The 15441-nt window shown below is 38.2% G+C and overlaps 1 protein-coding gene across 3 annotated transcripts; it reads right to left on the bottom strand.

Moving 5' to 3' along the window:
* Nucleotides 1–31: 31 nt before the first annotated feature.
* ubtf (upstream binding transcription factor) lies at nt 32–14009 on the bottom strand. 3 transcript variants are annotated; one of them, XM_077212205.1, is made up of 22 exons: nt 13390–14009; nt 12489–12599; nt 10872–10925; nt 10438–10610; nt 10185–10268; nt 9914–10069; nt 9263–9327; nt 9051–9174; nt 8850–8960; nt 8509–8642; nt 8025–8166; nt 7855–7896; nt 7426–7539; nt 7147–7299; nt 4897–5043; nt 4041–4151; nt 3801–3889; nt 3500–3689; nt 3298–3345; nt 2957–3022; nt 2736–2855; nt 32–2242 (listed from the first exon to the last, which is right to left on the bottom strand). In XM_077212205.1, exons 3-22 carry the CDS (start codon nt 10906–10908, stop codon nt 2141–2143), a joined length of 2208 nt encoding a protein of 735 aa, XP_077068320.1. In that variant the 5' UTR covers nt 10909–10925; nt 12489–12599; nt 13390–14009; the 3' UTR covers nt 32–2140. The 3 variants fall into 3 exon arrangements, with proteins under 3 accessions (XP_077068320.1, XP_077068322.1, XP_077068321.1); XM_077212207.1 differs by lacking the exon at nt 13390–14009 and adding an exon at nt 12880–13387; XM_077212206.1 differs by lacking the exon at nt 12489–12599.
* Between the last annotated feature and the right edge of the window lie 1432 nt (nt 14010–15441).

Here is a 15441-nt window from a genome sequence, read left to right as displayed (position 1 = left end):
TATATATATATGGGGGGAAAAAACCCAGAAGAACTGTTTAAGAGAAGGTTTATTTGCTCAAATTGTAAATTGTAGGGATATAACATCTCTTGCTATAGAAAACGTCCAAATGTTTCAAATCTGTATTACAAATTTAAGCTTTTTCTTTCTTTCTCTCTTTTTTTTTTTTTGCATTTCTAAAAATAAACAAACATGGGGAGGGGTAAAAAACACAAAAAACTAAAACTTGCCAAATTAAAAACATGTCCCCAATTGACAAACTCGTTTTGGCTACAGCAGTATATTGCGTAGCCAACTGAAAATACAAACATAATAATGTTCACTCATTACAATGGAAAAAAAAAGAAAGAAATAAAGCTATATGTACAAATACCTTACAACAGCACTAAACCCAACCAAAGCCAATTTGCAAGTCTCAAAATCCTATAAAATATCAACAAATCTTGAAAGTTCAATCCTGGCCCATCATAAAAATAATCTAGAACCAAATTATGTTTCTCAAACTGAGCCAAGAACTTTATGCAGAATACAGGCATTAATCATTTAGGGCACTAGAATAGGTTACATGTCTGGTACAGCAAACTTTTTTTCACAGCAATCCCCACCAAATCAAAATTATTTGCTTGTCTTTTTATGCAAATCAACAGGGTTCAACATTTTGATAGGAAAAATTAATTTACAGTGACCCCATCAACTTGAGGGTTGCGTAAAAAAGACTAAGTAAAAGGTCGTAGCTCAGCGCAGAAAGCTGTGTTGTGGGTTACAAATTAGTTAAGTTGCCATTTTAGGCCAGGACATTGGAATGAGAGAATATACCCTCACCCTCAAAACTGTTCATATATACATAAACACACAACACACTAACGATACCCCTCTCTTAAATAAAACATTTCCATTACATTCCTTGAGCTGGTGCGTGAAAGACCTGTGAAGTGGTTAACATTATGGGCTGATGGGTAAAATGAAGAAAGAGAAATACTGAAAGAACATTGGATTCCATCATAAGTGCACTGAATTGTGGGGTAACTCACATCCATATTTAAAACATAAAAATCACGTTTTAAAAGAAAAAAATTCTTCGGAGCACCAAACAAAAGAGAGGTTGGAAAGAGGAACAAAAAGTCAGCTTCAAACAATACGTAACGATTATTAACAAATGACAAAACAAAAAACTTGTTGGTGCCCAATCTGCAAAAAACAAAAGCAATTATCTGAAAGAACTTGCTTGTGCTGCAGAACAATTAACCGATAAACTAGTCCTCATTATGTAACATCAGTCGTTTTTATTATCTGAATGAACAGCCCGTTTGCTGTGGCTTCATCACATCCATATCACAAAACTGCTGCGGGCAGCATTCTTAGAACAGGACAAAAATAAATAGTCCATTTTCACCTTTAACCCCTCATCAGGTGCAGGTAAAAACAGCGCACCAACGCCTTGTGAACAAGCACCGAGTGCGAGACCAGCGGGGTCCATGGGGCGACATTCAAAATGGCTTCATTGTTCCTGAAAATACCACATTTGTTTTGAAATGAAGAAGCTAAAACAAACACCAAAGCAAAAATGGAGGGAGCAGGAAAAGGAGTGGAACAACACCCCAAGGTAGAACAGGAGAGGTACAGACAGAGGAAAAGTAAGCAGACATTCTTCAGAGTGCAATTATTTGGTCCCCTGTACCTCTCAAAATAATCTGCGAAACTAAAAGACTCTTTGGCTCACTTACAGAAAAGAAAATGGCACCTGGTGCTCTCTATGTCTTCCTACCCATAAAGTATAAACACGGGGCATCTTAATAACACCTCATGACGACTATAAGCCAGTAGCAGAGCACTAAACCCCTTTTTTCTGTGATCAGAAGTGTCGGGAGGAATTTAGACCATATACGTCATTGTGTGTTGCCTAAAATTCCTTAAAACCTGCCAAGCAAAATCAGTGAGGGAGGACGAATAAAACCAAAAGTGCAGGGGAGAATAGAAGAGAAGGAAAAGACTGTGTGAGGCGGCGCAGATGTGTGACAGCGGGGTGAGCCCCCTCCTGTGGTGGGAAGAGCGCAGTGCAGAGCAGGCTCAGACCCCCGGCTCATGGCTCAGTTCACAGCGTTTCTGGCAGTCTGTGGGCTCAGCCTGACTCGGCTTTGGTTCAGTCCGAGTCTGAACCCGATGAATCAGAGCTGGAAGCACTGCTGCTGCTTTCGGTTTTATTCTCTTTATCCTCCACCTCTTCATCCTCCATGTCTTCATTCTGAAAGTGAATTTGGAAATATAATTTTTTTATTCAAATATTTTGTGATTAACAAATGCATCCGTATTGCTAATAGGGATCGGCGTTATGACAATATATATTGTGGCATTGTAATGCTTTAAAGTTAGAGATTTTGCTAAATTATTGATATGGCAGCATGCTAATATATACATGTAGCACAGTAATACTCACAGTAATACAGTTAGACACTTTAGAGTGACAAAGAAACATGCATGAATGAGAAAATAAAGAATGAAATGTGCACGATGTTAAGAGTTCAGTGCACTCTACCTAAAAAAAGTAATTTCATTTGTTTCCTTGTTCTATTGTTTGTAATATGAGTCTCTGTTCTTATTTTAAATTAAATAACAAATACATAAATAACTATATTGTGCTACATTATTCTGAAACAAGATTTGTCATATTGCCCACCCCTAATCACTAATCAAAGTCTCATTTCAATATCCCCCCTTTACATGCTTTAAAATCTTACATCGTCGTCGTCGTCGTCATCATCATCATCATCATCATCACTGTCATCAGAGGATGATCCGTCATCAGATTCCTTCTCATCATCATCGTTGTCGTCGTCATCATCCTCCTCTTCGTCTTCCTTTGGACGAGATCACCAATGATACAGAATAATCAGTACATGCTGCTAAAAATATACATAGTGGCCAACAGAGCCATTTAAGTCTGTACGATCAAACTCACCGATACTTTAGCCTTGGGTTTCACTTTAGCATTTGTGCCACCAGGTTTTATTGTGCTCCTCCGTTTCTGAAGAAGAAAAGTTTGAGAAAAATATGAAAAAGGCAGAAGTTTTATATTAAATTGAAATATACATACATATATATATTTTTTTTAATTAAACCATGAAATTGATTTTTTCCCAATTTAACACTTTAAAAATATTTAACGCAATTAACGCAGCATCCATTTTTTTCCGTCAAGTGCAAATGCAAATGCTTTTAAACCATTCAAGCAAGATCAGAAATAAAAGAGAAGGCAGTGCGGTACAGATAGACTGAAATACATGCACATTTATAACTCACCAGTGAGTTATATTCTTTATACACAGCTCTTTCTTGTGGTGTTATATTCTGTGAGGGAGAAAATCATTTTAATATCCTTGAATTCAAAATGTACAAACTGTTGGTTTAAAAAATAATACAACATCAATGGCTGAATATATTCATATCAGGCTATTTGTGTTGCTCTAAAATTAAAATAATAATAATAAAGATATAGGGGTACCGCAAGCCACTGCTCGAGAAGCACTCTGTACTGCCTCTGTTTCTCCTCCGCCATCCTTTTGTAATGGTCCTTCTCTTTCTGAGGGAGTCGCTGCCAGCGGCCTCCGATTTCACCCATGCGCTCTTTCATGGGCAGATGGTTCAGCTCACCGTTCGACAGCATCTCTTGAGAGAACTTCTGATAACCGTTACTGTAGCCACAGGTGAAGAGAACACGATTAGAACGAGTGGGAAGGTAAGAAACGTATAGCTTCCTCACACATACCAACACTCAGATACAGAGATACACAGAATTAACTTACGAGGGTGGTTTCTTAGGTTCCCCATCAAATTTCATTTTCTTCCCCATGATAAAGACTGGGGCAGGTGATCGCATCTCACTCAGCTCTCTCTGCATAAAACAGAAGAATTAAAAAATGAAATCTTCCACATAAGAAGCTCTGACCTAAAGAAAAACATGTAGGTTGTAGACACATGATCAGATACTCTACTAACTGTAGTTCGGCTATCACAAAATGTTGTTTGGATTTGTCTGGACTCACTTCATATCTCTTCTGGTCCTCTGCAGCCTTCTTGATCCACATGATCTTCTCTTTCTTCTCCATGGTGTTCCAGGTGGCCTCCATGGCTTTCTGAGCTTTCGCTCGATCATTCTGACATTTAAAGAAGAGGGAGAGATCAGTGGAGAAAACTATAGCAAATAGAGAATTAGGTAGACAAATTTCTATGGTAGAAATATTTGTGCAGTCATTAGTGGGCAGGAATGCTTCATGTTGTCTGTTCAAGAAAAACTAGGCATAGAGTCCTGTTTAAAAGTTTGAGGGCAGGACTTATTTCTAAGTAATAAATGCTTTTATTCAGCAAGGAAACATTTAATTGATCAAAAGTGAAAAATAAATGTATAAAGTTACAAAAGATTTCTAATTTCAAATAAATGTTTTTCTTTTGAACTTTCTATTAATCAAAAAATCCTGGAATAACGAAACACATCCCTATTTCCACAGCAATTTTAAGCAGCACAATGGTATTATTAACAGTATTTATCGATAATAATAAGAAATACTTGATTTTTCTCGAGCACCAAATCATCATATTAGAAGCATTTCTGAAAGATCATGTGACACTGAAGACTAGAGTAATGATGCTGAAAAAAATATATATTTTAAAACTATATACATTATAAACTGTATTTGAAATTGTAATTTTATTTCACAATATTACTATTTTTATTGTATTTTTGTTGTATTTATTGTATAATTAAATAAATGCAGCCTTGGTACTAGACTTCTGTAAAGAAACATAAAAAAATAAATAAAACTCTTTTATTAAACCCCAAACTCTTGAATGGTAGTGTAGGTAATTTTCACAACTTAACTTCTTGCACGTATGATTTCATACCTTGAACCGGGCGAGATAGTCTCCAATGACACTCTGTTGCCAGATTTCCTGAGCTGTTTTGGGTGTTTCTGGTAGTTTCCCTTTGTCCTCTTTGCTCTGCTTTTCAGAGTCTGCCTTCAGTGTCATCTCCAGAGTTTTATACTTCTCCTATTAAGAATGATTAAACATTCAAGTTAAAAATAATTTAGTCTGCCAATACAGTGATAGAAGGATCTTAAAAGGGTGGTTTAATGCCCTTTTCCACAAGATGTAAAATAAGTCTTAGATGTCCCCAGAGTGTGTACCGGTATGTGAAGTTTTAGCTCAAAATACCTCACAGATATTTTATATAGCATGTTAAAATTGTCACTTTTTGAGGGTTAACAAAAACAAAAATTGTGTCTGTCCCTTTAAATGCAAATGAGCTGCTACTCCCGGCCAAGCGTGCTGCACAAGCCCTGAAAAGTGAAGCCAAAGCGTGTTGTTTTGTTCAAACATTATGGACCATGGCAAGCAGACTTTGAGACAAAAAAAGGACTAAAACGAAGATCAACATCTTTCGAGATGCCGAGAGCTCCACGTCCGCGACTAACTTCGACTTGACAGAGACGCGAGTGTTGCATGTACTTTATTAGACAGGTGAGCAAATGTAAATAAAACTAATTAATGTTATTTAGTTCAACATGATGTTAGAATTATTAGAATAGAAATGTTAGAATATGATCTGTATGTTATTCTAATGTTGATCTAGCTTAATGTATTTAGTGTCATACAGCCAACACACAACCTAACTAACAACATTCAACACACTCAAATGCCATTTAGTGTGATAGTGTAACTGTTAGAGCAAGTGATACAGCGCTGCGTTACCTCAAGTTTAATTCGTCTAATAAACTGACCTGTGTGAGTATTAATTCAGCACTTGCGTGTAGTTCGGTAGAATGAAATGTCCTTATTCTTTTATAGCCGCGGGACTCGCGTCGTGTGTGGCGCTGGTATACGTCTAGCAATCGCGCCCTGCTTCACACCACAGTCATGTTAAAAACATCAATGTATTCACTCATCCATAAAAGATCCATCAGCTTGACGATAAGATCCATAATTCAGCTAAATGTGGAATATACGTCATCAATATACGCCTTTGTTATTGTAAGAACTTAGCGACCCCTGGTGGCGAAAAATCCTGCATATCGTACCTTAAATTACACTTCCCATATCTTTTTTCCAACGATAGTTTCTGTCATTTACTGTAGTCATTTACTTTTATCACGCTAATGTAATTTCAAGTGTTTGTTTTTGAAATAAGTTTGTTTTTAGTTAGTTATTTGAAGCTATAAAAACGGTGCTGGGACGTCATGATTGACAGGTCGTGTCAATCATGAAGTAGTCACTGAAGCACCAATGGACTTCGGGATCTTCGGAGAACTGAGGAGATTTTATTTACTTTATTTTAACAAGCCTCTTCTCGTACTGCAACCAACAGACATCAAAATTGGAGCGGAACAGAGCAGACATAGGCCACTTAAAAAAAAAAGTGCAGTGACTGGGAGAGTGCATTCGGTGAGAGTGAGGGCGGGACGTTGATTTCACGGCTTTACTTCCTGCTCACTACTGTGCAGGTCTAGTCCCGAGATTGCAACTGCGTGGACTCAAGTCCCAAGATGTCAGCGCCATATCAGGACACTGGCGGCTTCACTTCTGACCAATGGAAGAGAGCGAAGGGGCGTCATCCATCTTTTTTTTATAGTCTATGCTCCCGGCACAGAGGGTGGAGCTTCAAGAGCTCCTTTTACCTCACACAGACATACACCGATCATTTCAAAACTATTAGCCTTTTATGTTTAAACCGTCAAAGTTCAAACAGACAATGATGGAGAGACTCAAGAAGTGGCAACATGTAGAAAGCAACAGGACATTTCTGAATGGTTGATGTGATGTGGAGTTAACTATCTCCTAGTCATTGATTAGCATATTCTGTCATGATAATCTATAAATCCCATTCCCGGGGTGGGGATTATGTAAATTTTAGGGTTGGTGATGTCACTAACCCGGAAGGAATGTCGTCAGTCCCTACCAGCCGTTTGTTGTATACTTAAACCATTTCTTTAAAAGCAAATATTTTCCTTTGCTTTGAACTTTGAGGGTTGGAACTTTGCAGATGTTGTTTATGCTCAAACAGCAAAATTACACACTAACTAAAGTTAGAAAAGTGAAAAATCATAATCGACCACCACCTTTAAAATCTCTGGATCACTAATATGTCTTTATTACCTTCTTCTTGTCAGAAAGCTCGTTCCACATGCGGGCTAGTAGTCTGGTGAGCTCCATGTCAGAAAGATCAGGCCTTTCCTGTTGAAGTTTTGGGCGCTTCTCTTCTGAGAAAATGAACATTGCAGACACAGGGGGCTTGGGCTTCTCTGCAGACTGTTAAAATTAACAAAGAGAAAAAAGAGAACAGAAGGGCATTAAGGAAGTGAAGTTCTAGTCACAGTAAGCTCATTTAAGTAACGATCCCTCAATAACCCAAAGATGATTGACAGGTAAACTAACCTTTGCTGTGGCGCTCTTCTTTTTAGAAGCGGGGCTGCTGCCAACACCTCCCCTTTTAAAGCTGCCCATCTTCTGTTCTGACATTATTCTCTGCTGTTCCTCCTCTGAGATACTCTGGGATACACAGGCAACATGTTTAAAATGCAAACCAAGTAGCAAATTGGGGAACACTTTATTTTAAAGTGTCATTGTTACATATGTTACATGTAGTTAGTATTGTTGTAATAACTATAAATTATGCATAATAACATGCAACTAACCATAAACCTAACCATAAAAAAAAGTACATGTAGTTACTTAATATTACTCAGCACTTACATGTATAATTACACTGTAACACGGACACCTTAAAATAAACTGCAGCCGCAAATTTTTTCAAAACAATACACAAACAGAGTTGAGGGTCTGTGATCATAAACATATACTTACTAATAAGTAGCGATTCATCTCAACTTCATATTCTTTCTTTTTCTGTGTAGAGAAAAAATGTAATATTAAAGTGACTGAAAATCTTCCATATGTATCCATGTTGGCCTTTTTTATTTTAAGAGATGGTTGATCAACAGATGAAAGGGTGCAAAATAAGAGTGGTTACAGACCTGTTCACAGCGCTTTTGGTAAGCATCTTTCTCGCTCTGTTTGAGGAGTTTCCAGCGCTGGCTGCACATGACCATACGCTCCGTACTGGGAACGTCTTTCATACTGGACATCAGCTCAGCACAGAACATTGAGTAACCATTACTGAGAGAAAAAACAACAACAACAGAATGAGACAAAAAAACTGTACCAAAACTCATACAAGAAATTGTTATCATTAAATAAAACTATTAAAAAACACTTTCTGTAACTGAAATAAGTCTTTAAGTACTAAAACAGAAATACATTTTTTGTAATGGAAAAAGCAGATAACAAAACTACTATAAATTAAAAAAAAAAAAAAAAATTATGAATTAATACAATAATAGGACAAGAAAGAAAAGGAGAAAACAAACATGACATGTCCAGGACACATTTCCCCACCCACAGTCCGCCCCTCAAAAAATGAGAAAGTAGCTATATATTGCTATTATCAGGTAAACTTACGAAGGTGGTTTGTCGGGCCGCCCATCAAACTTGTCCTTGAGCTGTCTCTCTGCTTTGGTCAGAGTGGATTTGACGATGTCCTCCTCCGTGATGTTCAACTCTGGGTGCTGCTGGATAAACTCACGCATTGTCCCCTAAACAAAGACGGGAAAGATCAAACATTACGTGGTGGTTGAGGAGATCCCCCCTTCCATATGTGAAGCGCTTTGAGTACACAGAAAAGCGCAATATAAATGTAACAAATTATTATTATTATTACAGAGAAGTTTGCAACTTCCAGGCAATTATATAATTTATATAATTATAAATGAGTAAACTGTGAAAAATGCAAGCATCTTTACCTCATACAGTTTGTGCTGCTCTAGAGACTTCATGATCCACTTCATCCTCTTCTTGTCTGACAGCTGTGGCCACTGCTTTGCAACACTATCCTTGATGTCTTTGGTGGTCGCCTGGAGAGGTAGAAACACAAGTGTTTTACAGCGTTCATGTGTATGAAGAAGTCAGCAGCAAATTCTAAAGCGAGTGTGTGTAGAGCTTACATCTGGGCGTCCTTTCAGAAAGGCCTTCTTCTCATGGCAGTACCACAGCTGCTGGGGTGTCTTGGGCTTCTCTGGAACATTGGACTTCTTGTTAACGTTCTCTAGAAGGTCGGGATGATCCTGCCTGATAAAACAAACATAAACACTTTTTTAGAGAAAAGCGATGATTTAGAAATGTAAATGAGAAGGTAAAGTGTCAATAAGTCCCTCACCTGAACTTCATCATGCTGATCATGAAAGACTCCTTTTCTCTGAGAAAGTCTTTTACGTATTTCTCCTGTTGAAGTCAGGTTCAGTCAGAACAAACAGGTCAGACAAAACAATGCATGCCTTGTTGGCTGATCTAGAAAGGTACTACTCAAAACAATAGTTGATCCAGACCAAATAGAAAATATTTTCTTCTTTTCAAAGGAACTAGAGAGCAGCAACAGATTTGAAATCAACTGAACACAAGATTCATCCTTTAACCTTTAATGTACCATTACAATAGGCATAATATAAATTTCCAATTTTAAAAATCCATACAAGTTTCCCTTTTATAGTAGTTCTTGAAAAATGTTTACAGAAAATGGATCTAATTCACTAAGCATGCAGGCGCACAAATTTGTGCATGCAATCTGTATCCAATCGTTTTCACAAACAAATCCTGATTTATCAAGTTTTGTTCTAAAATGTATTCTAAATTTACAGAAAATTTTAGGAACAACTGAAACCACTCTTATGCAAAAATCACATACTCTTGGTGGCCTTTTAAACATGTTAACATTACATTTTTAACAGATATAGACCATATATTTCAACATTTAATATATATATATTATATAGACCCAATGCTTTTTCTTTTCAATTTTCACTGCACTTACTTTTTTACGCTCTGGGAGTTCCTTGTATTTTTTGGACAGAATCTTTGTGAGATCTAGATTGCTCATCTCTGGATGTAGTTTAGCATACTTGGCACGCTTCTCCATGAAGAAACGGAAATACGGTGTCAATGGCTTTTTGGGGAAGTCTGGGTGTTTCTGCAGAAGACAAATACATAAAAAGTTAGCATTTGCTGCAGCTCCAAATTACACACTGGGCAAACTCTGTAAATTTTAATCCAAGCCTTCAGGACTGAGCCATAAGATTTTCTACCTTCAGCTTCTTTCCTTTATATGGATTTTTGACATAGTCCTGTGCATCCACGATCAGTTCAGAGAGGGTGCGGAATTTACGTATCTGAGTCAGGAACAGGAATCTTAATGTGACAACTGCATTTATCGTATTCTATAACTTTAAATCAAATGTTTCAAAATACTATAAACTATTTTTTCAACACACTTCTGCTGCATGTTTCTCTAGTCATAACAACATACAAGTAAAACCCATTGGTCACTGACTAGCGTACCTCACGTGAAACTTCCAGCCATTTCTGTTTGCACATCTCTCCAGAGTATGAGTTAAAAGCCACTTTCTCCCAGTCCAAATGGGACTCTGACGTCTTGTACTTGGACAGATCCTTGTCTGGCAGGTTCACCTTCATGGCATCCAACAGCTTCAACAGGTCATTTTGCTCCCAAACTGTAACAATAAAACATAATAGGGCAAAAAAATGATCTCCGAGTACCAGTACACACATCCCTTCATGCAGACTAAGAAAATATAAATTCACACAAATTTTAAATACAGGCTCACCTGTATTTAATTAGAATCCAAAATTTTCTTGTAGTTTTTCAATTAAGTTACAATAATTACTGTTCACGCCACGGTGATAAATATAAATGCATAATAATATTCATAAACAGTTAAGAACCACTGATCTAAATGATTAATGTTCCTTACCGATCTCTTTAGCAGAGGAGTCCATTTCTCCATTCATTGTCAGGCTTAATCACTCTAGAGAAAAACAAATTATGTTAATAACTATGTTATGGGTTACAAACGTTGAGGTAAAAGGTTGAAACTCGTACTTACATGGCATCAAATAATTCAACAACAAAAAAGAATGCATCATTCTTGCGGGGACTTTTTTCTGACTTATGTAGATTCTAAGTTTTTATTTGCTTTCAATAATTCTCTTTAAACCAGGAATTGATGTATGAAAAGTGGAATTAAAATCCAGCCCGACACATAATGGTTGATGTTCATTACGCCGCCCCTAAGCGTTTACGCTCCATCGTGAGACAGAGCCCATTGCCTGTGACGGTTTCAAATCTCAAATAACTCTGCAGTCGACACCAGCAAGAGCAAGCCAATCCGTCTAATCTTCCATTTTGTCTACTGAACTAAGACTCGAAACGGATTCTCCTGCACTCTGCGCGATTTTCGAGCCGAGCGTTTCGTGTAGTAGCTCGAAATTAGAGTATATTTTCGGCAGACGAGTGGATACTGGGAGGTACTACAGGAGGAGGAAGGAGCGTTTTGGGCGATAGGCAGGCAGCTGCCTGTAGACGGACCAGCTGACCACGGATCGGGATCTGCTTTCGGTCTCCGTCGAGAGGGGGAAACACAGCCAGGGATCATCATGAGTGACTGCTAAAGCATGCAGCACCAGAGTCTGCCTCCAAACCAACAGGGCGCGGGTCTCCGCTTCCGCCACGGACACATTCTGGGTCGCCCCCCTTTATATTCACACAGCGACTGTATAAAATGATTGAATATGGAGGGCTAGTCATAATCTGATGTCGTTTCGCAAATGTGTGAGCCGACTGAATTAGTCACAAAATGGCACGAGCCTTGTTCCAGGGCGAGGCGTCGCCGCTTCGCTGAATGTGTAATGGCGGCGCGTCAGCCAGCAGAGTCCAGCTTTCAAACAGACCCTGGATGAAGGGCATTTTTACCACCATGAAATGCTCTGAATCAGTGGATAAATCAGACCCTAATTGAATATAATCGAGCTTTACTACCATTGAAATGCTGAGGGAAAAAAACAAGCTATTTTGTGGATTTGAATCGGTTTTTTGAACAAAAGCTTTGAAAACGGGACTTAAGGTTCGATGCAAATACGTCAAAATTAAAGTGTTTAAGTATTTATAAGGGTTCATTTTAAAAATTTTGATAACATTTTTGATAAAAATTTGATATAAAATGTTCCTAAATTATATAATTAATGCATTAATTTAATGCATAAATTCAGTTTACTGATTTACCCAACTTAAATTATAAACTCAAAAATAGCTTTGATAGCGTCGGTGTCTAACGTTACGTGTGGAACTGCTGAAAATGATAGCTTACTACAACATTTAATAAAATAAAATGTTACAATGTTAAACCGACCTATGACTTGACCTACACCGGAGCTAGCCGGCTATAACTAGCATTGAATCCCCCTCCAGCCTTGGTGAAAGCTGAACCACAGTCGTCAAAAAAAAAACAAAAAAAAAATGCAGCTAAAATAAATCCTTACTACATGTTGTTATATATAAAGAACTGTTAGTGGTGTCTAAACGGCCCTCTTACCGTAAAGAAATCTGGTTGTTTACCCCGACTTTCGAGTGACGAGTAATGCGGGGTGAAAGCACGGTGTGTGCGGCCGTATGGCAGGCAGCAGGCTCTTCAAAGGCTTCGAAACTAGAAATGGAAGAAATATACGGTTACTTTTACTTAGTACGCGGCGACTGAAGCACAATTGTAACAGGCGAGATCAACTCAGTGAGAAATGGATCAACCCTGTGAATAAACGTGTAATTGTGTTCACAATCACAATGGAAAATTGTAACAACCGAGTCGAGAGGACGCTTCCCTGGCGTGACGACTGTTCTAGAGCCGCCATACTACCCTCCATGCACGCGCTGCGAGCCTAATTCACCTCCACCGAGAGAAAAACCAGCGCGAAGGGTTCTGAACTCACCCGGTTTGCTCCTCAAACACAGACAACCGATAAAATGTCAAATGTGATGGTGAACTTTGCTTTCACGAAAGCGAAAACGAGCCCACACGGTGAGATAACCGAGCTCCGTGATGGCGAAGCAAAGGCGGCTGGCTCTTTCCTCCACGAGCCTCATGGAGTCCTGACTCGGAAATGAAGACGACCGTGAGGGCTTCAAACACGATAGAGGCGCCCTTAAAAACTAGTTTAGTGGCTTTTAGAGTTACATCCAGAAATTAAACACGGCGAAAGGTTTTGGTAAACGGGGAATGTTTTTCCCCGAGTCACAATACGGGAAATTCGGGTAAGGCGACTCGGAATGTACCGTTGCCTTGCACCAAGTCAGCGCGAATTTAAACAAAAACAAAATCCACCAATGATCTAAAGTCAAAATGTTTAGATTTCTTTTTCTTTTTGTTGTTTCATCTAAGTTTTTTTTTCAAGGGTTGTTTACCAAACGGTCGGTAGGATGAGGCGCTGGTTTGATCTTACCTGTCGCTGCTTGTGTGTGGAAGTGGTGGTGGAACAAGGGGAGGGTTGACTGTTAGCCAGCACTGCGCCGCCGGTCCAGGGCACGGGCGCTCCAGTCCCCGCAGAGCTAAGAGAGACTTCCCCCCGCCTCCATCTCTCTCGCTCTCCTTCCAGTCAGCGCGCAGCTCTCTCGATCCGCTCATTTCTCTTTCCAAGGCGACATCCACATTTTCAATCTCTCCTCTGCCTGCTCGCCGCTCTCATCACGGATGGGTCGCCCGGGTTTCGCTTCCATTTGGATTATAAACTCGATGCTGCTGTCTCGGGCTACCGAGGCGCCATCAAACCTGCACGCGCGTGTGGCGATTCGGGCTTGTTTTAAACACTTTTTGGTTTTTACTCGTGATGATAATGTAAAGTTTTAATAAAACACGTTTATTTGATTTAATATGTTAACGTGTGATTAAAAAAAATAAAATTAAGAAGAAAAGAAAAACAGTATTCTTGCGTTTAGTCAAACTCCCAAAGTGCATAGATTAAGTAAAGAGTGAACTGTTGTGTACTTTTAACATCTTTTCAGTATTTTCAGTCTGACAGCTACATCATTTTGTTACGTTAAATAATTAAACTCCACCTTGTCTGTTTGTGGGCGTCACCTGCGATGTCCAATCAAGGCGTTCTGATTTGGAGAAAACATGATTTTCCAATGAGCGCGCTGCCTCGTTAAACATCAGAGCGGTGACGTGCGGATTCCACTGGAATGCCAGAGTCCAGTGTGGAGCAGCGGCAGCACACTCCTGCCTCCGGGAATTATGTAGGCCAGTGCTTTTCTGTCTTTTATACCCCCAATACAGCCCTATCAGTAAGGCTAGTACACCTGCACTGACACCAAACAAGAAATGTGTGTTGTTGTTGTTTTTTTAAAAAACATTATACTGGATATCATGTAGCATTATCAATACTGTGTAATAGTGTGTATAATTAAAGGGATGGTACACCCAAAAATGTTTTTGCCATCATTTGCTCGCCCTCATGTTTTTCCAAACCTGTATGAATTTCATTCTTCTGTTGAACAGAAAAGAAGATATTTTAAAGAATGTTGGAAATCAAACAGTTGATGGTAGTCGCTGACTTCCATAGTGTATTTTTCACCTGTAAACAGAATATTTGGCAGTATCTGTTGAAGTATAGAATAATTTTCCAGTAAGATGCCTGATCTGAACAAGTTTCCGCAGTTCTAACAGCAACTTTCACTAAGAAATACCTAATAGGGAATACATTTAAACCTGAAATCCTGATGGGATGTTTGGCTAAACTCAATTGCAGTCTAAGTACAAGTATAAAATACCATACACAGGTAATGTGACTCTTTCACGCACAAACTGAGCATTGTAAAACGATTTTTAAAGTAAATTATTACTTTTTATTTAGCAAGGATGCATTACATTGACAATTCTTTTTGAATATATCTATTTCAAATAAATTCTTTCCTTTTGAACTTTCTACTCATCAAAGAATCCTGAAAAAAATGTATCATGGTTTCCACAAAAGCATTCAGCAGCACAACTGTTTTCAACATTGATAATAATAATAATAATAAATGTTTCTTGAGCAGCAAATCATATCAGAATGATTTCTGAGGGATCATGTGACACTGAAGAATGGAGTAATGATGCTGAATAATTGGAATAAATGACATTTTAAAACAGATTAGAAAACAGTTGTTTTAAATTGTAATAAAATATTTACAAGTTTTTTTTTTTTACTGTAGGCTATTTTTAATCAAAATAATGCAACCTTGGTGAGCAAAGACATATTTTAATTAATTATAATGTGTAGATATACTATTCACTGACAATATGACAAAAAAATAAAATAAATCATGGCTTATTTGAACCCATACTGACAGCACTACATTTTAAACCCTTATGTTGTGTTCAGGTCATTTTGACCCGGAGAGGATTTTCTTTTTCCCGAAAGTGTTAGTTTATGTTATCGCATTGGACTAAAACTTACTGACTTCGCTCACACAGGGTATAATTACTTACCCCCCATTTTTGTGATAATTTTTGT

This window comes from Siphateles boraxobius, unplaced genomic scaffold (assembly GCF_051911475.1).
Source record: "Siphateles boraxobius isolate OS27281-9 unplaced genomic scaffold, OSU_SipBor_1 66, whole genome shotgun sequence".
Classification (NCBI taxonomy): Eukaryota; Metazoa; Chordata; class Actinopteri; order Cypriniformes; family Leuciscidae; genus Siphateles; species Siphateles boraxobius.
The sequence above is the reverse complement of the archived record's forward strand: the minus strand, read 5'-3'. Positions and strand labels throughout refer to the sequence as shown.

Bases quoted from the DNA above. Each gene is read 5' to 3' on its own strand.
- ubtf (XM_077212205.1), bottom strand. From the start codon at position 10,908: ATGAATGGAGAAATGGACTCCTCTGCTAAAGAGATCG. The intron at 10,611-10,871 runs GTAAGGAACATT...TTATTGTTACAG, and splicing joins CTCCTCTGCTAAAGAGATCG to TTTGGGAGCAAAATGACCTG. The intron at 7,300-7,425 runs GTTAGTTTACCT...TAATTTTAACAG, and splicing joins AGAAGAGCGCCACAGCAAAG to TCTGCAGAGAAGCCCAAGCC.